Source organism: Sitophilus oryzae, unplaced genomic scaffold (genome assembly GCF_002938485.1).
Source record: "Sitophilus oryzae breed Bouriz unplaced genomic scaffold, Soryzae_2.0 scaffold_1395_pilon_pilon, whole genome shotgun sequence".
Classification (NCBI taxonomy): Eukaryota; Metazoa; Arthropoda; class Insecta; order Coleoptera; family Curculionidae; genus Sitophilus; species Sitophilus oryzae.
In genome coordinates, this window is record NW_022146054.1 from 1065308 (window position 1) to 1092305 (window position 26998).

General features: G+C 32.5%; 1 protein-coding gene across 1 annotated transcript; it reads right to left on the reverse strand.

The window, feature by feature from the left end:
* Window positions 1-8439: 8439 nt before the first annotated feature.
* LOC115875728 (pyruvate dehydrogenase E1 component subunit alpha, mitochondrial-like) lies at window positions 8440-20567 on the reverse strand. The gene is made up of 5 exons (XM_030891242.1): window positions 20279-20567; window positions 15709-15860; window positions 15466-15656; window positions 10363-10616; window positions 8440-8818 (listed from the first exon to the last, which is right to left on the reverse strand). The coding sequence occupies exons 1-5, from the start codon at window positions 20539-20541 to the stop codon at window positions 8485-8487; spliced, it is 1194 nt and encodes a 397-aa protein (XP_030747102.1). The 5' UTR covers window positions 20542-20567; the 3' UTR covers window positions 8440-8484.
* Between the last annotated feature and the right edge of the window lie 6431 nt (window positions 20568-26998).

Consider the following 26998-nt stretch of genomic DNA (forward strand, 5'->3'; position numbering starts at 1 on the left):
ACCGTAGACACGAATTTTGAAGTATTTGGATTTTTCTAGAGAATCTAGCGTTTATGGATGTACCATAAACAACATCGCCATAATCAAATAAAGATAAAATAAGTGTGTCACATAATTGATACTTAGTCTTTGATGGTATATATTTCTTAAGAGACGAAAAATTCTTCAACCGTATATAAGCAGCCTTTAATTTAGTAGTTATATGTGCCTGAAATGAAAGCTTCGAATCAAAATAAACTCCAAGATTTTTAGTCTTTGTAACAATGGGTATCGCAACATTATCTATATGGATATTCATGTTACCAGCCGTATTTGTAATTTTGTTTATATCACTACCAAATACTATAACACAAGATTTACCGGCATTTAATTTCCAATTGTGATCTAGAGCATATTTATTAATTTTATTAAAATCGTCGTTAAAATTTAACTGAAATTGTGCCAAATTATTAGTATCTATTCTGCAATAAATTTGAGAATCATCCGCATATTGCTGCAATTTAGAAAACTGTAATTCCTTATCCATATCAGCTAAATATAACGAAAATAAAAGTGGTCCCAGAATAGATCCTTGAGGAACCCCAGAAATCATAGGAATGTAACTAGATTTTTGTTTTAAACTACCCCGTTTCATGACAACACAATGTGATCTATCTTTTAAAAGGTTTTTTATCAATTCTAAAGAGCCGTCTGAAAATCCAAAATACTGTAATTTTGCTAGGAGCAATGAATGGTCTAGAGTATCAAATGCTTTACTAAAGTCTAGTAAGCTAAGACACGTCATATTTTTATTTTCTTGATTTGTTCTAATATCATTAACCAGCTTTAGTAAACAAGTGGTAGTGCTGTAGTTCTTACGAAAACCAGATTGGCATTCAGGTATTAGTTTATTTGAATCTACAAATGAAACAATTTGATTATGTAGATGTTTTTCTATAATTTTAGAAATTGCTGGCAAAATACTCACGGGTCTTAGATCGTTGTTATTTAAAGGTTTGGAAATTTTACAGAGAGGTGTTATAATAGCTTTTTTTCATATTTCGGGATAGACATTGTCTAAAATAGAAGTATTAATTATATTTATTACCGCTTTACCACAGTAAGGCATGCACAGCTTTAGTGCTTTAATTGATAAATCATCTTCAACGACAGCATTAGACCGAATAGAATTTAATATTTGATGTAACGATCCCTCATCTATTAGTTTGAAATTTAGAACATTATTCCCTATTTTTTGCTTATTTTGTCTATAAAAATCTATTTTTTTATTTGATGTACTATTAATGCAATTCTGACAGTTCGAAAAAAATATTAAAATTGTAGTTCCCCATTATTCTTAAATAAAAGGAATTTAATATGAGAACAAATGCATAATACTTTCAACCTAACACCAATATAGCACATGAATTCCAAAAATATAACAATATTAAAATATATATTTGATAGTTAACTCAAGTGAAAATTATTCATAATTCATAATTATAGCAGTAATTAATTATGTTGAGAAATTATAATAACAAAAATAAATTTAATTTCCAGGATGATCTTCAATGTAAAGAAATCAAAATATACGAGACAGTTCCAAAATAACAATAGAGAGATAAACAATATTTACACATTATTCATATACTTAATAAAAAATTACAGGCTATAAATTCCGTATTAAAAAAGTAAATTCCGTATTAAAAAAGTAATAAGTAAGTAATAAGGTACCTATCCTTATCTTTAAATGTGAAGTTTTAGAAAGATAGAAAATAAGTAAAAAAGTTCGTAGTAGAAGTTTCATTTTTATTTCTATTTTTTCCAAATAATTCTGAACGAGGGTCGATAATTGGACGAAAATTGGTATAATGTTGGTAACAGTTGTTTTGGAGGGTAATAACTTTTCGTCTGTACCTAAACTACTGAGTAAAAATTACATATATTCCCGCTATTTTTTTGTAAAAATATGTTTTGGTAAAAATCGCTGCGATCAACCGTTCTCAAGATATTTGAAATAGAAATTATCAATACATGTCATCATTGACAAAAATACAAGTATTTGCTAGATAGTTATTTGTTAATATAGTTAATATAATAATATTATTATTATATTAATTTATATGTAGGTGTTTATATTGGAACAACGCGTCGAGACACGCTTGGCAGTTGAGCAACGAAAAGAACAACGCTAATTCAGTGCTTTTATCGTTTATCGCAGCTCCAACATAAACGTACCCTAATAGAGATAATAGGTGATGAGTAACAGCAAACAAAAAAACAACGCTTTATTGTGCAAAAAGCCAAAACAGCTTCATCGACAAAGCACTCACAAAGAACAAAATCACAAAAAAATACAAACAACAAAAAATACACAATACAAATAATACAATTCAAAAAAATTTAACTCTTTAAAATTACAAAAAGAATATACATGGGCAATTTTAGAACAGTACGCAGTAAATAGATATAATTTTAAAGTTATAGAATATTAAATACTTGACCTTTGACCAGTGTGTGAGATGATCAAAATTTTAAAATTCAAAATTGTTCATAATTAAACATCAACAAAAAAGTCGTTTACCGCATATAGGGCTCTCTCCAGTAGGTATGATTTTAGAGCCTTGCGAAATGCGGGAAAGAATGAAAGCGATTTGATATTCAAAGGCAGATGATTGTACATTTTTTTGGCATTGTACAGTATTGAACCCTTAACTAGTTCTGAGCTCGGGGTTGGCAGATGAAGATCGTGCTCGCTCTGCATTCCTAAGTGGATAGTTATGAGATGGCCTTTCGGGAATAGCAGATATGTGCTTGCGGATTAAGCAAACGGATTCAAAAATGAATAAAGAAGGAAGAGTCAGTATTTTCAAATTTTTAAAGAAATTCTGGCAGTGAGTTCTACTGTTCAGTCCCAATAAATATCGAACTGCTCTCTTTTGAAGTATGAAAACACGATCAAATTTTGTTGCGCAGCAAGTACCCCAGAATGGAAGGGCATAACGAAGATGTGACTCAAAAAGGGCATAATAGGTTATTCTAGAGGTTGAGAAGTTAAGTTCCCTAGAAACTTATCTTAGCGCAAAACAGGCAGCGCTTAGTTTCTTTGATAGAGCTTCAATGTGAAAGTCCCATTTTAACGAGTTGTCTACAAGAAGTCCTAAGAATTTCACAGAGTCCACGACGTCAATAGTAGTGTTATTAAATACAAAAGGTTGTATAGTACTTTTATATGACAAAACTTTAGTTTTTGATAGGTTGAGGCATAGGAGATTAGAATCGCACCAAGACTTAATGGTGCGTAAGTCACTGGATATAGTATCATATAGCGCCGCAACATCTGGGCCGCTCCAGGTGAAACTAGTATCGTCCGCAAAGAGGCAGATTTTACCGCTAATGTCTAGATTTGCAATGTCGTTGATAAACACCAGAAACAAAATAGGGCCAAGTACTGAACCCTGAGGGACACCACATTCTATAGGCTTACAAGAAGACATAGACGTATCAATCCTCACAAGCTGCCTTCTGTTGCCAAGATATGACTTAAACTATTCGAGCTGCACTCCCCTGAAATCATAGTATTGCAATTTGTTAATTAAGATATTATGATTTACACAATCGAAAGCCTTAGAGAAATCACAGAAAATTGTAGCTGTAGAGTGATGGTTATTCAGGCTAGAGCATACATTATTAAAAAGGTCGAACATAGCATCATTTGTGCAACTGTTACTTAGAAATCCAAATTGATGGGTAGTAAGTATTTTATATTTAAGGAGAAAAGATAGAAACCTTTTTTTAACCAATCTTTCAATGATCTTAGATAATGTGGGCAGGAGTGCAATGGGCGATAGTTCGAAGCTTCATCTTTATCACCTCCTTCATACAGAGGAATAATTATTGCTGTCTTAAGGCAGTTTGGAAAAACTCCTTTTTGGAATGACTCGTTAATTAAAGTAGTAAGATGGTTTAATGTGCATTCAGGAAGTTCAGAGAACATTTTGAGAGTAAGCCCATCAGTCCCAGATGAGGATTTGTTTTTAATACTATTAATTGTACTACGTAGCTCATCTAATGCTACGGGCGTGAGGAAGAAACTGTGTAAATTCTCATTTGCTTTAGGGAGATATGAAAGTGAATCATGGCAAGGAGTTATGGTGTTCACTAAATTTTTAGCCACATTAACAAAGTAAGTTTTGAGACTACAATTTTTAGACCAGACTACCATAGTCTCAAAGACAGCTTTGAGACTACCATTCGAGACGCATTGATATTACTTTGGTTCGTAAGTTTTGTGACAAAGAATGGTATTAAAGGTAAAGTAAATGTTGTCTCATTATTTTTCAAAAATTTACCAGGGACGTGCATATTATGCACGTACCTAATGAATCTGTCGACACTTTTTTAGCATTAAAATATGTCTCACTTATAGTAACTTTCCCCTTCAAAATTTGGGTTTGGCTTTAGCAGAAATCGGTTATTAGAAAAAAAAAATGTTGTCTTTAAAAAGCTACTGTGTACCACGGAAAACACAAATTTTCCTGCGGAAATAAGCTGTTTTCATTTTCTAAGGAAATTTATTAGACTTTAGAATAGCTGAAATCAGTTATATAAAAACTAAATATATTTTTGCCTGTTAGAAGCGTTTACAAACTCAGCAAAAATAAAAAAATTCCTGTGGAAATGCTTGATTTTGATTTTTCATTTGCTCCTTATTATATTATCTGGTCATGTAAAGTATAAGTACTCACGAATTTAGCTTTTTTTTGGGCAGAAAGTCCTATAGAACAGTTTAAAAGAAAAAAATCCTTGAATGGAGCACTTTTGAACCAAAGAAAAAAAAAATTAAAAGTGTCTCAATGCTAACCAATCTAATAATATTTTTATACAAAATCAAAGTTAATTATTAAATTATAAAAACCACAGCTTAATACCCTCCACAAAAAAAACTAACCAAAGCAACCCAAATGCTAACCAATCTAATATTTTTGCAAAATCACAGTTAATTATTAAAATATAAAAGAAAACTGCATGATCCAATGATTTTTTGTTTTGAATCAGCCCTGTTTACGTAAAGCTTTAATAAAAAAAAAACAAGAATAAGTACAACATTTCGAGATACTTATAGTTTACAAGAACCTATATTATCTATTCTACAAGAATTGTTATTCCTCCGAATTCCTCTATTCGCTCCCGGGTCCCGTAAGCTTCTAAACTGAAAAATGTATGAAAAACAAAGTGCACAAAATGACATTGGCACATTTCCGCAGGAATTTTTTTGTATTTCTTTGCTCGTAAAGGCTCCTATAAAACAAATATAAGTTCATTTTTCATGTAACTGATTTCGGCTATTCTAAAGTCAGAGGATTTTTTTATGTAAAATAAAAATAAAAAATTTCCGCAGACACTTTTTTGTGTTTTTATGTTTAGAAAAATGTCTAAAACACACCCCGAAGACTAGTTTTGATGTAACAGATTTCGGCTATACTAAAGTCCGAAAAATGAAAATGACGCATTTCCGCAGCAAAATTTTTGTATATTTTTGTACTCCTAACGCCTTCTAGAACGCATATACAGGTCCGGTAATAGGATATCTAGGCATAGGAATTACATGCATTGGAATGAAACGCCTATAAAAAGTCTAAGCTTAAACAGAGATGGACAACAACTTCCCCGTTTCCACTTCCACTACGACTGTCGAGTTAGACAAACAAATTTTGGAAATTCCGCCGCCTCCCAACCACCCATGATATCCACCTGCCCTTTATCACCATTATTTTATTTCCCTTCCCGCGCCTCCGCAAAACGCCATCACCTCAGTCCACACAGAGTTGCCAGGTCTACCGGTTTCGTCTGTAAGCTACCGATCTACCGATTTAAACAAAAATCTAACGATATGTTCAACTGCGTCTTTAGTCTAATCTGACTTTATTATTGTTTATTAAATTTTATTTAGTAATCATAGGTCATCGTTCTGTCTAGTTGCAGAGTGACAAATATATTCCTACAAATCCTTATTACTCTTTATTAGGCGCGGTATTGGCGATATGCCCGAAGATGTTGATATCTTTTGAAAAGATTTTGTTTCATTCATTTACTAAAGTTAAACCCATATTTTCCCCCAAAAAATATAAACAAAAAACAAAATCTAAGTTAAGAAACAAACTGAATACGAATAAATATTTTAGTGCTTTTCCTGTCAAAAAAATATATTAATATGAAAAAAGAGTTGAGAGTTGCTACAGCTTTCCCATTGAAATTAATTTTAGATATCACTGATCAAAATTTGTACAAAGGTAAAAAGTGACTGCTATCCCTACTTGTTATAGTTTTTATTAATATATTAATATTGTTTAATTCAATATATTTTTTTTAATATTAAATAATATACCTCTACCTCAACCCGGATTCATCCACTCCTGGATATAGGTCTCTCCTATCCTTTTCCATGACTCCCTGTTTTGTGCTATATTTAACCACCGTTTACCTGCCACTTCCTTAATGTCACGCAGGCACGTGCCCCTGCCCACGCGAGCCTTATAGCTTATCTCCCAAGACCATACTGGGGAAATCACTGTCCCATCCCATTCTCATATCCAAACCTCAAAATTTTCTAATCAAAAGCGTGGCCTAGAAATTACCAAACCTCTAAACCACGAAATGTCGAACCTTAAAACAAAACTACCCCAGGCGAGTAGAACGTATGATTCAGAATCTCGCACTGAATATAATATACCTACCTATTTCTAATTCTTGTTATATTTACTATATTTGTATTTTATTTGAGTGATCTAGTATTACGACACATAGGAATGCTAATTTTGGACTTAAATATTATATTTTATTTTGTTTCTGTACTTTTGATTTTTGTTGAAGATCTACCGAGAATGTTGTTCTCGTATGGAATTATAATCTAATAAACCTGGCAACCCTGTTCGGCTACTCCTTTATAAAGTTTTTTCGGCCTTCTTCCTTTGTCGCCGCCGCCGACCGACCGGTCGGTGTCGGGGCGACTGCAAGGAAAGATCGTACAGTATTGCCATTTCATAGAATTGCACTTGCTATTTTAGAAATGATTTCAAACTTCTGCATGTTACTTTTTGTTTTAGAAAGAAGTTGTTATGTGCCTAGAGAAAACATTCTTAAAATTGTTTTGTACTTTATTTAATATTTCATTAAGTAGGCAAGATAATGGGATTAGAAGATTCGGGATTTAGAATAAGCCAACATAATTTTGATTTAACAGAATGGCAACACTGTCCTTCGTCTTTCTATTTTTTCCATTCTATTCTATTAGTAGCCGGTAGCCCCCACACAAGCGTCTTAAAGACCCGCCCCTCACGCAGAAGCTCTCTCGTCGTATCACTTCTATGATCACTTCCCCTCTATACAATGGTAGGGAAAAGACACTTTATCCGTCTCTGTTGTACTGCAGTGTATTTTGCAGCCTTACCATCTTTTTTTATCGCATTGAAAAGCTCCTATTGCTAATGAAATTTTGCCACACGTGTATAGTCATTTTTTATATAACAGATTTCAGCTAAACGAAAGTTGAGGCCAAAATTTTATTATTCAAATCACTATAAGCAAGTTGGAAGAAAATTGTAATAGATCGAAAAAAAAACAAGACTTTAACCCCCTGTAGTTACGAAACAAAGCTGAATCAGACCTATGTCAATGAAAGAAATAAATCTTCTTTTTATATGAAGAATATCCTGACGAGAGATGGCACATATTTTGAAACACCCTGTTTAATATTCCATGTTTGGTACAAAAATGTGCAATACACCGTCTCTGAACAAAAATTCAATCTACGCCCATATTTCGTTGTTAGGACACCAAAAAATTTCCAATTACGTCAGCTTTTCTCGCACATAATTTCTACCTATGCAGATGTTCAATGTCTATTTCGGTGGTGTAACATTCCTTGGTATCGTGGCAGAGTCTCATAACCCTGCACTCATGTGCGATATTAGAATATTTACATTTTTATGAATATTCGAAAAGGAATGTTGGATGAAATTTGAACTGGAGTTGTCTCTTTTGTTGTAGAAAATGAAAATGCATATGCGTTTCTATTCGTGTACGAGGTAAGTCAACAATAGAGTGAAGTCCATTATCTCATTTTTTTTGAATGACTAAAAATTATATTAAATTATTATTAAATGTAATACTATTTGTACAATTTTTTAAATGCAAAATTAAATTTTTTTTATATGAGGTGCGATTTTGTAAAAATGGGTATACCGATTGCGTCTCAAAAGTGTCTCACCCCCTATAACTTTTTTATTTTTTCAGAAAAATCGGATTACAAAATAAAAAGTTATGAAGCATGAAACTTTGTCAAATTTTTAGAGTGGCGGAATTTTGTGCCGGGAAATAGAAATTAAAAAAATATGTTGGGCAAATAAATAATAATGACTAAAAAATGTTGAGATATTGAACAATAATTTAAAAAGTATTATTTTTTATTTACTCAATATACTATGTAAAATACTTGTAAATAAATCATTTTGATACAGAGCCATATTTTCCAATATTTTTATGTGGTATCCATGTGTGCATTTTAGGCACTCTCATTGGGAACGGAAATGACTTATAGCAATCAGCCGTTAGTTCTTCTACCGGTGTTTCTTTATCTTTGAACGCTTTTTCTGTTTCTGCTGTTACTAATTTCTTATTTTCGGTTTCTATTGCTTTGATTTCTTCCGGAGTGGCTAGCTTACTTTCTACAAGCATGTTTTTCATATGCTGAATGGCATCTTTTCTCTCCCTGACGCTGCTAATTTCATCCCTGTCTCTGTAACTTGTTCCTGGATCTGACATAGAATGGCCAAAATATCTAAAATTTTTACAAACAACATATTAATGGTTTATTGTGTCAGGAGAGAAATTTACTAATAATTGTTAGTGAAACTATATTTTGCAAGCTTTTTTTCTAGTATTATAGTTCCTAAGAATTTCACCATTTTCGTTCTATTCTTTCTAAAATTTAAGTCAATATAAAATCCCTCTATCAAAAAAGTTGCTGATATTTTTTAAATTGAGTGCCTGAACGAATCAGATAGGTAACTCTTTTTACTTTCGTGAAATAGAAAAGGAAAATAATAAAACAAGTGACAGTTCTTCCTCTTCTTGCAAAAATCAACAGGAAATGTCATAATTGTCAAAGCTTTGACATTTCTAAATATCAGACCAATGCCGTCTCTAATAGAACAGCCTCGGAGCGAGATTTATGACGTCACGCTAGATAGATACTACGGATTAATAAATATGTTGTAGAAGAAATACATGGAAAACATAATTATTCCTCGTATTTTTGGTTTGTATTTTAAAAATAATAATAATAATATTTATATGTAATAATTTACATATAAAATTACAGCGATCTTTATTTCATAGCCATCGCTGATGCCTTTTTTTCTCTGATATTGCATTATTTGCAAATATAATTTTTCAACAAAGATGCTTGCAAAATATACAAATAAATTTTGTAATGCAAATAATAATGCATCACTATTAGTAGATATTGAATGTTTGTTGTTAAATTAAATCGATTTTCAAACCCCAAAATTTAAAATATATTTTACATTTCACCCGTTATCTTATGTACCTATTCATTATTTGTATATTGTAAAACATTTACTGCATTTGTATGGTTCATAGTTTATTTGCCAAAGTATTTATTACTTTAAATAGGTTGTGATCATTATTTATTTGTGATCATTATTTAGTAATTATTGTTTCCAAGCCAACTAAACGATTTTGTTCGATCGTACGAAATATTCGGTACTTATAAAAGAATTTTTATTTTTGTTGCTTATTCTATGTTTAACACGAATAAATATTCAATACCCTGGCCGGTTCCATATAAGGTGCAACCAGAACCCACCTATATAAAAAAGGTGTATAAACGCAGATTTTTCATCCAAAGATATTTTCGTCTAAGGCATTACAGATATTACATTTTAATATGGTAACACTGTCACTTTCAGTTCCATACCGTCTTGGGTACCCGCTGGACCTTTGCTGGCCGATTTAGAGAAAATAAGTGTTTTATGCGTTGGCTGCAGAGCAAGTGGTGAGTCCACCGTACAGCAGTTGAGACGTAAGGGGAAATCAAATCAGCTTTATCATAAATTCGCCCATTGTGTTGCGTGTCTTTCTAATTCTTTCAATCAATGGTTTTATAAAGTTACTGTTTTAAATAATCATTTTTATTTTATTTTAATAAATATTAAAACCAGTAACTGCAACAACAACCTACAATTTGTTATTTACCCACGAGCGATTTTCAATATTCTGAAGGTTTCCTGTACGCAAAACCATACATTTAAATATTAAAAGTTCTAGTTCAGTTCTAAAATTCTTTAAAAAACAACGAACCTGTAAGTCATCATTTCAACAATTATCGGGCCTTTTCCATCTAAAATATGTTTGAATCCGTATCTTGTCGATTCTCTAACGGTTAATATATCCATTCCACTGCATCGTATACCTGGCAGAAAGCTACATGTTCTATAATACTCCGGATTGGCAGAACTCCTATGACTTGCCGTTCCCAACCCGTAATAGTTATTTTCAACAATAAACAAAACAGGCAGCATTAATAGTTTCGCTATATTAAACGCTTCAAAGACCTATGGAACAAAATTCAGTTAGTTATTTACACTTATATGCATTCAACAGGTATTCAACTTTTTAACTATTATTTTATATTTTCTCAACAGTATCAAACAAATTAGTACAAATCCATTTGAATGGAGAAGTTGAATCGCTAAATACATCCTTAAGATTCTTTTATTTCAGTATTTATAGATATACTTTTATATAAAATGTAACATTGGAAACTTCTTGACGCATAGTAACAGTTGGTTATGATCCCACATCATATATACTTACGTGGATAAATCAACGCCATAAGTTTAGCGTTAAAAAATATATATCTCAAACATCACGACATACCATTTTCAAACCTACTTTATTGAATTTATGAAACGTTCATTAGGTTTGTCTACCTCGAAGACGTATATACGTATTTCCAAAATAATCACATTTTTATACGGTTTAGAAAGTACAAATTATATATTGTTATAGAAACCAACTTTTCATTGTCATCATATTGTCATAATCATGTCATAATCTTATTTCCATTGTGTAACGACGCTTCTTTTTTGCGTTTTTTTTTTAATTGTATTTAATACTCATTTATCGACCTTTTTATATAGCCATGGATGCAAGTGTGTTCAGTGAAAAGCTAATTTTAAGTTTGTGCAACTATTTTTCTATTTTTTTTTCCGTTGGTTGGACTTTCTAAATACTCCTTAAAATGGCTAGAAAGTGTTTAGTGTGTGAAAGTTCTAATATAAAGGTCCCCGAATTATCTTTTCATAGGCAAGTAAAGTGTTCAGTTGTTCTTTTATTTATATTAAGCCACATGCATACTTTCTGGTTAGATTTCTTAAGAATATTGATATTCGTATGGAGTGCCTAAATGTGCTTTTTATATAATTTAATTTCTGTGACAGTAAATATCCAATTTATTGTTCAATTAAAATTAATATTCAAATTTGGCGCACGGACGATAGGTCCTCGACAAGGATAGATAGAGTAGAAGCATCGCGTGTGCAACAAAAAAAGAAGATAAATGGAAGACGTTGATATGTTTGCGACAGTTTCCATAGTGATTTACTTATCCACGTAAGTATATATTATGATCTAGAGTTATGATATTATAAAGAAGAAAACATTCGACCAATGTGTACTACCAGTCGTCATGACATATGCATGCAAAACGTGGACACTTTAAATGGACATCATAAGGACACTGCAGGTCGCACAACGCTTAATGGAACGAAATATGCTGGGAATAACTAAAAGAGACCGTAAAAGAATAGAGTGGATACGACAAAAAAATGGATACGACAAAAAAACCAGGTAATAGATGTTATCCACAGTGTCAGATACCTCAAATGGCAATGGGCAGGACACCTGGCAAGAAGAACGGACAACAGATGGACCACAAAAATTACAGCATGGTACCCACCGAGGAATTAAGAGACCTAGAAGAAGACCGAACCTGAGATGGGACCATGATATTAGGAAATTATCAGGGATAACTTGGGACCGCATAGCTTACAATAGACAACAATAATAGGCTCTACTAGAAAAAGAGTATGTGAAGGAGGCTACACCATAATTGAAAATGGTTGAATAAGCTAAAAATGATAATGATGATGACAGATCATAATACCACGGCACATAAAACAATCGGCACGCCAACTCTGCTCAGATTCCTTTATTTAAAATTTCTATAAAATTTGACCTTGACGGAGCCATTATCGTTTCCTAGTCAGGGCCGGATTAAAACGTATCAAAAAATTTCTAAGAAAATACGACAGGGTCGTATTAAAAAAATACTGTAATTGACTGAAATTGAATTTTATTTACACAATACTTTTGTCCAAACAAATGAATCCTTAACCGCGCATACTTCTCGACAAGTAAAAATGAAAAAAATCAATTAAATATTTCACTGTAGAGAATAGACAATTAAAATTAAAAAACATGCAACTAACAAAAACATGCCAGGAGTTACAAACAAGAATTAAAGAAATACCAATAAAATATTTATTGAACAATATAAAGACGCTACGTACAAATTATGCCCATCAATGGGCGTAGCAAATTTTATTAATATTCAAATTTCACAAATTAATAAATCCACAATTTTTTTGGAAACTTCTATTTTTTTCATGGCAGGACCGCAACGAAGTAGGTACCGCATTGTATTTTATACGGTTACAAAGTGAATTGGTAAACATTTTAAATTCAAAATGAACAGAACGCAACTTGTACCTTTTGTGGGCCTTATTTATATATTCAAAATGTATTGTTAACTTATTTTAGATATACTCATTTTATTTACTTTTATAATTATAATTAAATTAATAGTATAATGATTTTTAAATTTAGTTTTTAATGTCTAGATACAACATTAAATTTTACTAAATATTTAACATTAAATCTTACTAATATTAAAGTTTGTTAAAATTTTTAATTAGATCTTCCTATTTAGCTGAATGTCCTAATATGTATACTACTGTTTTTTTTTCACAACTAAAATATGTTAAAATAATTAATCACATATATACAAACCTAATAGGATCTCTAGGAAACAGAAAGAAACTTTTCTTGAACAACAAAAATAAAACTACTAAAACAAATTATATTACATTATAATAATACTAGCTCCCGTATAAGCGTTTGACGCCTTGGGAGTAGCAAGGTACAGCTTGCCATACTAGAGCCGTTCGGTATACAAAGGAAGGTAATGTGGCTAGCACTACGCTTCAACCGCCTATTATTTCTCGAAATTTCGCGTTACCTCAGGATTGTGAATCCCAAGTACTCATTTAAGGCTGAATCGACCTAGGTACCCAAACTATTTTTATTTTAATAAAAATTGTCGGCTGATGAAATGCCGGGTGTGAGATTCGAACCCACAACCTTGAGATTGGTAGACGAGAGCCTGTACCTCTACGCCACCGGTCACCTTTTAGCAATTATAATACATAAGAAACGAAAATAAAACTAGAAAACCCAAATATATCACATAATAAACAAAAATAAAACAACAAAAACAAAATATATCACTCAAGAAAAAATCAAAATAAATTAAGCCGCACGCTACTGACCCGAATCTGCCGTAACTGTGTGTTGTCGCTGAAAAAACTACGACACTGGTTACTTTCTGTTGATGGAAACGCAAATGGCGGCGTGCGCGAGGATATGCGCGTAGCGTTCCCGCCAAAGCGAGTCGGCCTGCCGTGTGATATATATGCCGTGATAATACCCTGTATAATGGAATATAATTATTATTACATTATAGGTTTATTTACGTATTGGGTACCCTAACCAGGTTGAAATAATAATTAATTCAAAAATATAGTACAATGATATAAATATATTTGGGTACTTTGGGTTTCAAGTGAAACACATACCTGTCCTTGGTTAGCAGCTCCATCGCCATACAACACAACGCTAACTGCACCATCGTTTGTATATTTGTGTTTTAAACCAATACCAACACCTAAAGGTACGTGTGCCCCAACTATTCCATTTCCTCCGAAAAATTGGGGACCATAAATATGCATGGACCCTCCTTTCCCTCTAGCCGCCCCAGACTGAAAACCTATATTATGCTGGTAATAATCAAAAAAAGAGATATATTTTTATATACCATGCCCAGAAGTTCTGCAATAACACCAGATATGCTTTCACACCTCAAGACAGCCCAGCCATGGCATCTGGTTCGCTGATCGTTGTTATTTGCTTGCTGTATAGTGTTGTATAGAACTTTTCAATCACCGTCAGCATTGAATCTGTGGTCGAGACTAGGTGGCCTTCCGAATCTTTCAGTTGGTAAATTTTATTTTTGCTTCCGAGTCTGTTCCTTCTAAGTACTTTCATATTGGAATTCTGTTCTATGCATTCTTTTATCATATTCGTGTTGTAAGTTCTGGTGTCTTTACGTATAGCCTTATTAATTACCCTGTTCATTTCTCTGTATTGTGATGTGCTCTTATCCAGCTTCCGTCTCTCCATCATTAGTTGTTGTGTTTCTGGGGATATTTTTGGGTTTCTGGCAACTTTTAATCTTGATGCGGTATTCCTGGTACTATTTATAATCTGGGAGGTTGTTTGTTGTACCAGATTATCCAATGACAGGTCTTCCGCGTTTCGCATATTGGATAGTCTTCTATTTAGGTCGATTTGGTAGTTAGGGGTATCTTGGTTGGTCAGATTTAGGTGTTGTCTTTTAGTATTGGTGAGTTTTCTTCTTTCTAGTGATGTGTTGATTTTAATTCCAGTTCTAACTAATGTATGATCACTGCCAGTAGAGAATTGGTTGATTACCGATACATCTTCAACAATGTGTTTTTTATTACATAGGACATAATCAATCTCATTTCTTGTTGATCCATCGGGACTAGCCCAGGTCCATTTTCTATTCGGTTTTTTTTTGAAAAAGGTGTTCATTGCATAGATGTTGTGTTGTTGAAGGAAGTTAAGAAGTTTTTCGCCCCTTTCGTTTCTTTGTCCTAGACCATATTTCCCTATATATGGGCCATCGTCTTTCTCCCATTTGCCTATCTTAGCATTATAGTCACCGATAAGGAGGGTAAAATATGTTTGAGATGTATTTAAGGCTCTCTCTATATTATCATAAAAGTCATCAATCTCGTCCTCGTCAGAAGATGCAGTTGGTGCGTATACTTCAAGCAGCGAAAATTACTCGATTTGATATGGATTTGAACTCTGTAATATTCTTCCGATGTTTAGGTGAGATGAGTATAGCGACTCCACCCTGCGAGTCTGTTTCAGAATTTCTTTGGAACAATGTGGACCATATAAAAAAATATAGAAAAATATAGTAGAATGATATAAATATATTTGGGTACTTTGGGTTTCAAGTGAAACACATACCTGTCCTTGGTTAGCAGCTCCATCGCCATACAACACAACGCTAACAGCACCATCGTTTGTATATTTGTGTTTTAAACCAATACCAACACCTAAAGGTACGTGAGCCCCAACTATTCCATTTCCTCCGAAAAATTGGGGACCATAAATATGCATGGACCCTCCTTTCCCTCTAGCCGCCCCAGACTGAAAACCTATATTATGCTGGTAATAATCAAAAAGAGATATATTTTTTATATACCATACCCAGAAGTTCTGCAATAACACCAGATATGCTTTCACACCTCAAGACAGCCCAGCCATGGCATCTGTAGGATGTTATTATGGTATCTTGTGGTCTCATTATTGAATTTATTCCCACACAGACGGCTTCTTGTCCAACAACTAAATGACAGAATCTAACAGAGAACGGCCATTATTATTATACCGGATAAGTCTCAAAAGTGGCTCACCCCTATAACTTTTTTAATTTTTCAGATAAAACAACGAGATTTGGTAAGTTAGTATATATGACATAAATTAGGATTGATTGACATATTCAATTGTTTTCGGTCACTTTTTGTTTCACCGGAAATGACTACAACTTTTGATTTTTAAATGGCACCCTCGATATTTTTTTACTCCAACCCCATTTTCTTTTGCGGATTTCAATGCCTACTTCTTGTTGGTTTGTAAGATAAAGCAGGTCGGTGTTACGTATAGTGTCTAGCCAAAAGATTTTAAGTATTTTCCGCAAGCAGCGATTGATAAAAACCTGTGGACGGTTGATGGATATTTTTGTCACTCTCCATGTCTCGCAGCCATATAATAAAACTGGTATGACGTTGGAATTGAATATTCTTAATTTTGTTTGTATGGAGAGTTGACGGGAGGTCCAAACTGATTTTAGTTGGCCAAAGGCTCGCTGCGCCTTCCTGATCCTGCTGACAATAATCCGCGTCTGCGCCACCGTTTGCTGTTACAATACTTCCCAGGTAAGTAAACTCTGTTACATTCTCGACATGTTTGATTCCTACATTGAATGGAGTGTTGTTGTTTGTGTTAATGCGCATTGACTTTGTTTTGTCGATGTTTATGCTTAATCTTACTTTGTCTGCTTCTGTTTTTAGACGTCTGAGCATCACTTCCATGTCTTTGAAGGATTGCGTTGTGAGACAGATATCATCAGCATAATCAAGATCCGTCAGATGCGATGTCAGAGTCCATTGTACTCCCCTAATATTTGCTGTGGCTTTAGTCAAAACGCTGTCGAGTACGATATTAAATAGAAGCGGCGATAATGTGTAACCCTGCTTTATTCCTGTCCCTAAGTTAAAACTGTCGCTGGTTCTACCGTTGCCGTTGTGCAGCACATTGCATTCTGTGTTTCTGTAGAGTTCCTTGATTATATTAATTAGTTTTTCCGGAACACCTTTTTCTTTTAGAGTTTTCCATACTATCGCATGGGGGATACCGTCAAAAGCTTTGACGAAATCTATGAATAATAAGAATAAAGGTGACCTAAATTCTATTGACTGCTTTATGATAATGCGCAATGTGTTAATATGGTCAATGCACGAGTGGTTCGGTCGGAAACCAGCTTCGTTCTCTCTCAGAGTAGGCTCTATATAGGAGTTTAACCTTAAATGAACTATAGAGGATATTATCTTGTGAATGGTGTTTAACAAAACAATACCTTTCCAGTTGTCACAGTTAGTGGTATCTCCTTTTTTAGGGAGTTTAATCATCTGGAATGATGTTAGATACCCAAGCTCGTGTAATTAGAGGATGTCAATTTATGTCATATACTACTTACCAAATCTCGTTCTTTTATCTGAAAAAGTAAAAAAGTTATAGGGGTGAGCCACTTTTGAGACGTACCCGGTATCGTATCTACATTTTACCGTTTATATAAAATATATAATTATACAGGGCGTCCGAATATTCCGTGGGCCTAGAACTACTACGTATTTTTGGAATCAATTTCATTGGACACAATTTATCTTAATTTCTTCTAACCTAACACAATTTACCTCAATTTCAAAAACTTAAAAAAAATAACACATTTTTTAAGAACCTATATTCCGATTTGAATTAGATTTAGGGTGTCTATGTTTTGCTAATCGAAATAACATGTGACTTTCACATAAAATCAAAATGGGTTCGGAGAGAGTGAAAACTAACCCCTCCGCTACACAAATTCTAGTAGGAATTCCAATGACGAAATGAAGTGATTCATTTTTCTAAAATGGTCCTCCTAGTATTTACTATATTTTTAGTTTATGAGAAACCCATTTTGGAGCATATTTTCATAGAAAAGTTGGGCAAAAATACGCTATCTGTGATTATGTCACCGTGAAATAAAATAACGGATCATGGTCGTTACCAAGATAAGAATAAACCGTGACTGGCCAAAACGTGACTGATACGGCAAACACAGTGATTCGCTCCTATATGTTGTTCCTATATGTTGAAAGTGCAAAAGCGAAACCGAACAACTAGGCCAGTCAATCTGGAGGTTGAGGTGGAAAAAATTAGTAACCAACCGATCTCAACGGGAATGTGTAGATAATGATCTCCTATTTAACCCCTCAAAAGTCTCATTCGGTCCCAGTGAGGGAAGTTTGAGAAAAACCATCATGGATTTTTTCATTTTTTTCAAATATCTCCATTTAAATAACTTTTTTCGAAAAAACTAAAGATGTGTTTTTGTAGAGAATTAAATTTAGAATATTTTACCTTCAACCATATTTTTATTCTAAATTAAGTAGTAATAGAGATAGAGCAATTTTTTACTATACGTTTTAATCTAATTTAATAAAATTTTTATGTTTTTTAAACCAGTCAGCTATATTTTTTGCGTTAACAGTATAGATAAACCAAGTATAAATTTAAGCATTAAAAATAACGTTTATAACAATAATTAAAAATGTATTATTATTATATTATTAAATTAAAGTTATTAAATAAAATCTACTATGATGTCATCCTAAGCGTTATTTTCGTCAACTAAAATAAGTACAAAAGTTTGTGCAACTGATTCCGTAGCATTGATATTGACCACATTTTGAAGTGAACATTTGAAACATTTAAGAGACAGTTTTCTACAAGAGCAATTTTTAGAGCACTGCAAAATATTAATTTTAATAGGTCAGGAGGCACCACATCTTCTGTTGATTGAATAGGTGTCAGATTGCCTTTTTGATCTTTCTTCCATACATATTGTAAAGGATCTAACTTGATACCAATCCATTCTTGAATCTAAAAAATACAACTTATAACATTTCTTTTAATAGATATATGTTTACAGTTACCTACTTGAAAGTATGTCCTGAGTAAATGGAGTTTTGCTCTTTGTTAATTTGAGTTCTCAGTTGGAGGCTTCTTAGTTGGAGGTAGTCTTAAGGACTTGTCTTGATGTAATCCTATTGTAGAGAGTGTATCTCAGATGGTTAATATGTTTAATATAGCTTGGGCAGTGATATAGCTTTAAAAGATAAATTAATCCTGACTCAAACAAGTCATCTTTGTTAGGATTTTTTTCTAAAAATACGTCGAGGTATTGACAAAGACCGTCATCTCTTTTCAGTACCGACAGGCACATTTTTGACTTGTTTCGGTCAGGATTAAATTATCTTTTAAAGCTATATCACTGCCCAAGCTATATTAAACATATGAACCATCTGAGAATGACTTAAGGCTACCTTTAATTTATCTAATTTGCCTCCAACTGAGAACTCTGCAAAACTCAGGACATACTTTCAGGTATTGTAACTGTAAAGATGCATCTATTATAGAAAATATATTATAAGTTGTATTTTTTAGATTCAAGAATGGATTGGCAACAAGATCCTTTACAATATGGATGGAAGAAAGATCAAAAAACCAATCTAACACCTATTCAATCGACAGAAGATGTGGAGCCTCCTGACCTACTAAAATTATTTTTTTGCAATTGCAAAGAGAATCAGTGCTCGAAAAATTGCTCTTGTAGAAAATTGGGTTTTTGTACGTTCTTCAAAGTATGGTCAGTGCTACGGAATCAGTTGTACAAACTTTAGTATTTTAGTTGAGGCTAAAATGATGCTCAGGATGACGCCATATCAGATTTTATTTAATAACTTTAATTTAATAATAATTTTTTTAACAATAATTTTATTTAATAAATAATATTTAAACGTTGTTTTTAATTATTTTTGTGCTTAAATTTATACACTATACTGTTAACGCAAAAATTATAGCTGATTGGTTTAAACAAACTGGAAAATTTATAAACTGTATAATAAAAAATTGCTCTATCTCTATTACTATTTATTTTAGAAAAAAAAATGATTTAAGGTAAAATATTCTAAATTTAATTCTCTACAAAAAACATATCTTTAGTTTTTTCGATAAAAGTTATGCAAACGGAGATATTTGAGAAAAAAATCCAAGATGGGGGCGTTTTTTTTCAAACTTCCCCCATTGGGACCGAATGAGACTTTTGAGGGGTTAAATAGGAGATCATTATCTACATATTCCCGTTGAGATCGGTTGGTTACTAATTTTTTCCAGCTCAACCTCTAGATTGACTGGCCTAGTTGTTCGGTCTTCCCCACGTAAAAAATCACGGTTATCAGGTACCTGTTAATGCGATTTCACGTTTTAGCCCAACTCCAGTTCATGGTGCTAATTAAATATTAGATATGCTATTAATATTAATAAGTATGCTCAATTTTCTCTTTCGACTGTGCTAGCATGAATATGAAATGTTTGACTATGCATATCAACAGCGCTAAATATCAATATTTTTTTAAACTCATAACTAAATATATAAATATAAATTAAAAGTTTATACCCTCTAATTTTCTTTTCTCTGTATAAACCTGCTAAGGCATTTTCAGTTCTGCGCACCATATCCATTTGTTTAAACAATTTAAGAGCTTCAGCTTTTTCCAGTTCTGATGTTATTGATGGACCAGTCTCAATTTGATGTAATCTATATACCTTATTATCGAATGCCGTGTCAACATTCAGCGTTAAACATCGCTTCAATACGGTTGAATAGCCTTTATTCCTGCAAAACTGCTTCAGGGCAAACATTTTATTTAAAATGGACATAATGTTTATGACAATAATAATGTTAATGTCAGTATGACATTGAGTAGTTGAAGGGTACCTGCTAATTCCAGGATATACAGGTTGCTCCACTGTTCCGTGGACTATACTTAAGATAGTTAAATGAACTAAAATTAAGTTAAACTGAATACAATAATTTATTTCGTTGATCAGAGGCATCGAATTAAAAAAAAATCACATATGTACACTCAGAGGCACGAAAAACGGGCACCTTAAAATTTTCATGTATTTTAAAATTTTATATATATATATATATAACATTTTAAAATTTAACATTGTCATTTTTTTTTATTTTATTTAATTTCTAAAATTTCGGTTTTGGTGAACTATCCTGACACGATTTTTGCATTTTGCATCAAAAGTAACCATTTTTAGTAGTAGTTTTTTTTTTTTTTTTTTTTTTTTTTTTTTTATTATAATAAAAAACGAGTTATATCTTTTTTCTTAAAATTCTGTTTTTGATAAAATCCTTCCGATTTTCTTTTAGAAATGCAATTAAATGGACGTACTTACTGGTATCTGTATTTATCTCCTTTTTTAGGGAGTTTAATAATGAGACCCTGTTTCCATTCATCTGGGATGGTGTTAGATACCCAAGCTCGTGTAATTAGAGGATGTCAATTTATGTCATATACTACTTACCAAATCTCGTTTTTTCATCTGAAAAAGTAAAAAAGTTATAGGGGTGAGCCACTTTTGAGACGTACCCGGTATAGTATCTACATTTTACCGTTTATATAAAATATATAATTATACAGGGCGTCCGAATATTCCGTGGGCCTAGAACTACTACGTATTTTTGGAATCAATTTCATTGGACACAATTTATCTTAATTTCTTCTAACCATGGAAAAACCAAACCTAACCTAACACAATTTACCTCAATTTCAAAAACTTAAAAAAAATAACACATTTTTTAAGATATTTTAAGAACCTATATTCCGATTTGAATTTGATTTAGGGTGTCTATATTTTGCTAATCGAAATAACATGTGACTTTCACATAAAATCAAAATGGGTTCGGAGAGAGTGAAAACTAACCCTTCCGCTAGATAAATTTTAGTAGGAATATTTCAGTAGTAGGAATTCCAATGACGAAATGAAGTGATTCATTTTTCTAAAATGGTCCTCCTAGTATTTACTATATTTTTAGTTTATGAGAAAACCATTTTGGAGCATATTTTCATAGAAAAGTTGAGCAAAAATACGCTATCTGTGATTTTGTCACCGTGAAATAAAATAACGGATCATGGTCGTTACCAAGATAAGAATAAACCGTGACTGGCCAAAACGTGACTGATACGGCAAACACAGTGATTCGCTCCTATAATATGTTGTTCCTATATGTTGAAAGTGCAAAAGCGAAACTGAACAACTAGGCCAGTCAATCTGGAGGTTGAGGTGGAAAAAATTAGTAACTCAAAAGTCTCATTTGGTCCCAGTGGGGGAAGTTTGAGAAAAACCTCCGCCATCATGGATTTTTTCATTTTTTTCAAATATCCCATTTGAATAACTTTTTTCGAAAAAACTAAAGATTTTTGTAGAGAATTAAATTTAGAATATTTTACCTTCAATCATTTTTTTTTCTAAATTAAATAGTAATAGAGATAGAGCAATTTTTTACTATACGTTTTATAAATTTTTATGTTTTTTAAACCAGTCAGCTATAATTTTTGCGTTAACAGTATAGATAAACCAGGTATAAATTTAAGCATTAAAAATAACCTTTAAAACAATAATTAAAAATATATTATTATTATATTATTAAATTAAAGTTATTAAATAAAATCTACTACGATGTCATCCTGAGCGTTATTTTCGTCAACTAAAATAAGTACAAAAGTTTGTGCAACTGATTCCGTAGCATTGATATTGACCACACTTTGAAGTGAACATTTGCAACATTTAAGAGACAGTTTTCTACAAGAGCAATTTTTAGAGCACTGCAAAATATTAATTTTAATAGGTCAGGAGGCACCACATCTTCTGTTGATTGAATAGGTGTCAGATTGCCTTTTTGATCTTTCTTCCATACATATTGTAAAGGATCTAACTTGATACCAATCCATTCTTGAATCTAAAAATACAACTTATAACATTTCTTTTTAATAGATATATGTTTACAGTTACCTACTTGAAAGTATGTCCTGAGTAAATGGAGTTTTGCTCTTTGTTAATTTGAGTTCTCAGTTGGAGGCTTCTTAGTTGGAGGTAGTCTTAAGGACTTGTCTTGATGTAATCCTATTGTAGAGAGTGTATCTCAGATGGTTAATATGTTTAATATAGTTTAGGTAGTGATAGGCTTTTAAAGATAAATTAATCCTGACTCAAACAAGTCATCTTTGTTAGGATTTTTTTCTAAAAATACGTCGAGGTATTGACAAAGATCGTTATCTCTTTTCAGTATCGACAGGCACATTTTTGACTTGTTTCGGTCAGGATTATATTATCTTTTAAAGCTATATCACTGCCCAAGCTATATTAAACATATGAACCATGCTGTAACATTTTTAGTTCGTTACATGTCTTTTTTATATATAATATATGATGTCTGGCCTATCATCACCGGATTCCCTCTCGTTCAGGCCGGATAGTTTATTTGACGCGTAATTTTTACGTTCCCTAGTCGCCAACCCTGTTATCGTTCGACACAACCCTGTTATCGCTCTGAGGAGGCGCTGTCAACATCGCTTCTGTCAACTTTCTCCGTGCTTAACCTCACTTTGTTTTGACGCTCTGTTGTATCCCAGCTTTTGGAAATGGTGATTATTTAAGTCGTGCTGTATAATTTGAATCAGCTGCTATTTGGAGGCTACAGGTAAAGATAGTTAGTGCCTTTTATAGATTCGATATTATTATTGAATATTTTTAGGGTAGAGTTACGGCTGTCCCAACTTGTATTTGTGTTTTGCTGGCACGTTGGCGTCCCTTTTCTTTTGTCCTCCAGAATGTCACATGGAAGAAAGGATATGTTGTTTATTATTTATTGAGCCCTCGGACGTATTTCGAGGTAGGTTTAGTTTGTTTATTAGACCTAGTTTGGTTTTAAACAAGAGTTTCATATTTTTAGGGTCCAAGGTACGGACTGTGTCCAAGGTACGGACTGTGTCCAAGGTACGGACTATTTCCAAGGCACGGGTAGTGTCTTATGTACAGACATTATCTTATGTACAGATGTCCTGTGGACGAGTGTCCCCAGTAAGAACGATTTTTTCTTACATCTAAGTGCCACAGCGTGGATGTAGCTTGAGTCCCATGCTGCTTCACTCCCATTTCTAAGCCTAGTCAGTAGCTACGGCTGTAAGGATTCATTGTGTCCTCAATCTGGCCCCTTTTGTTGTTTTGACCAACAGGATCGCCGACAGACAGTACAGAGATGCTAGACCACCTCACGCTGCTACTGTTTGAAGCAAGGTTACATAAAAGAACAGCTAAGTGTATATTTAAGTTCTAGTTTTACATTTAACATCTAAAACATTTTCAGTCTAAAACAATAACGTACATCTTAAGTAATATCGTACAGACTATGTTCAGTGGTTAGATTGTTAAGAACATTCCTGTCGATATAATCTTTAAAATATAATTTAGATCTTAGGTTTCATTGCATTACGTCTTGTAATGGTATTACTTTTATAGATATTATTGCACTATTTTAATAGATGGATAATCAAACATAGATTCTAGAATCTACAGGTTGTAACATTTTCGATTTAGCATCATATGGAATATATCAAATTAATTAAAGTAATGCTACATTTCATATTTTCTCTTAAACTTTACATGTCCTGTATTTTATCGTAGTTGTTTTCATTGATATTTAGTACGACTCCTACCACCACTTTCTTTGACATATATCCACTATATATTTACTAGAACTCTACAATGTCATGTATCAGCAAAGAACGTCATGAATAAATATAGTCATTAGTTTTAAGTATTATACAACTGTGTTTTCTTTCTCTGTACATGCCTGGCGCCCAATATCTATTTCTTCTGTTTATTGTTATTAATTAGTTTTCTTTCCAGTGAAATACCTTATCCACGATTGCTCTCCGATGAAAAGCTGCCGTTCGCAGTGGTAGTTGTTTAAAAAAAACGCTACAATGCATCTGAGAATCCCTTAAGGCTACCTTTAATTTAGCTAATTTGCCTCCAACTGAGAACTCTGCAAAACTCAGGACATACTTTCAGGTATTGTAACTGTAAAGATGTATCTATTATAGAAAATATATCATAAGTTGTATTTTTTAGATTCAAGAATGGATTGGCAACAAGATCCTTTACAATATGGATGGAAGAAAGATCAAAAAAACAATCTAACACCTATTCAATCAACAGAAGATGTGGAGCCTCCTGACCTACTAAAATTATTTTTTTGCAATTTCAAAGAGAATCAGTGCTCTAAAAATTGCTCTTGTAGAAAATTGGGTTTTGTACGTTCTTCAAAGTATGGTCAGTGCTACGGAATCAGTTGTACAAACTTTAGTATTTTAGTTGAGGCTAAAATGATGCTCAGGATGACGCCATATCAGATTTTATTTAATAACTCTAATTTAATAATAATTTTTTTAACAATAATTTTATTTAATAAATAATATTTAAACATTGTTTTTAATTATTTGAGTGCTTAAATTTATACACTATACTGTTAACGCAAAAATTATAGCTGATTGGTTTAAAAAAACTGGAAAATTTATAAACTGTATAACAAAAAATTGCTCTATCTCTATTACTATTTATTTAAAAAAAAAATGATTTAAGGTAAAATATTCTAAATTTAATTCTCTACAAAAAACATATCTTTAGTTTTTTCGATAAAAGTTATGCAAACGGAGATATTTGAGAAAAAAATCCAAGATGGAGGCGTTTTTTTTTCAAACTTCCCCCATTGGGACCGAATGGGACTTTTGAGGGGTTAAATAGGAGATCATTATCTACATATTCTCGTTGAGATCGGTTGGTTACTAATTTTTTCCAGCTCAACCTCTAGATTGACTGGCCTAGTTGTTCGGTGTTCCCCACGTAAAAAATCACGGTCACATATACACCTGTTAATGCGATTTAACGTTTTAGCCCAACTCCAGTTCATGGTGCTAATTAAATTTTAGATATGCTATTAATATTAATAAGTATGCTCAATTTTCTCTTTCGACTGTGCTAATATGAATATGAAATGTTTGACTATGCATATCAACAGCGCTAAATATCAATATTTTTTTAAACTCATAACTAAATATATAAATATAAATTAAAAGTGTATACCCTCTAATTTTCTTTTCTCTGTATAAACCTGCTAAGGCATTTTCAGTTCTGCGCACCATATCCATTTGTTTAAACAATTTAAGAGCTTCAGCTTTTTCCAGTTCTGATGTTATTGATGGACCAGTCTCAATTTGATGTAATCTATATACCTTATTATCGAATGCTGTGTCAACATTCAGCGTTAAACATCGCTTCAATACGGTTGAATAGCCTTTATTCCTGCAAAACTGCTTCAGAGCAAACATTTTATTTAAAATGGACATAATGTTTATGACAATAATAATGTTAATGTCAGTATGACATTGAGTAGTTGAAGGGTACCTGCTAATTCCAGGAAATACAGGTTGCTCCACTGTTCCGTGGACTATACTTAAGATAGTTAAATGAACTAAAATTAAGTTAAACTGAATACAATAATTTATTTCGTCGATCAGAGGCATCAAATTTTAAAAAAATCACATATGTACACTCAGAGGCACGAAAAACGGGCACCTTAAAATTTTCATGTATTTTAAAATTTTATATATTAATATATATATATTATATCATTTGGATGTCATTATGGCTTTCATAATAGCACTAATGCTATTATGAATTCATAATAACGCGCAAAAAAAATTTAAAATAAGAAACAAGCAAAAAAAGGTACCTAAATACGTTTATTGGGTCCGGTAAATTATCCTGACACACGATTTTTGCATTTTACTTTTTTTATCAAAAAGTAACCATTTTTAGTAGTAGTTTTGTCAACTTTTGTCAGGAAATAAGTTTTTATCATCGGCTTCCAACAAAAAACGAGTTATATCTTTTTTTTCTTAAAATTCTCGATTTTTTTGACCGAAATCCTTCCGATTTTCTTTTTAGAAATGCAATTAAATGGACGTACTTACTAGTATCTGTATTTTTCTTCACTGATATAACTGAACGTAGCATGGAATAATATACCCAAAGTGATGAAGCCTTCCTATGTTTTGAAAGATGTTCAAAATATGCCAGGAGAACCTTTTCGTTACTACTATTCTTGATTCCTTTCACTTTACACCAATCTTCAAGTTTTATATACGCTTGCTCGTACGTTTGTCTTGATTTTTCGGGAAGTAATCGACGTTTTGCGCAATGCCTTCTATATCCGAAGGGTAAAAACCATGCTAAAACTGAACGTTTAACACAAAATTGA

Excerpts from the sequence above, each read along its gene's own strand:
- LOC115875728 (XM_030891242.1), bottom strand. The coding sequence starts at position 20,541 with ATGTCCATTTTAAATAAAATGTTTGCCCTGAAGCAGTTTTGCAGGAAT. Across the intron at positions 15,657-15,708 it reads TGTTATTGCAGAACTTCTGG|GTTTTCAGTCTGGGGCGGCT; the intron begins GTATGGTATATA and ends AGCATAATATAG. Across the intron at positions 10,617-15,465 it reads GAGCTGCTAACCAAGGACAG|GTCTTTGAAGCGTTTAATAT; the intron begins GTATGTGTTTCA and ends TTTGTTCCATAG.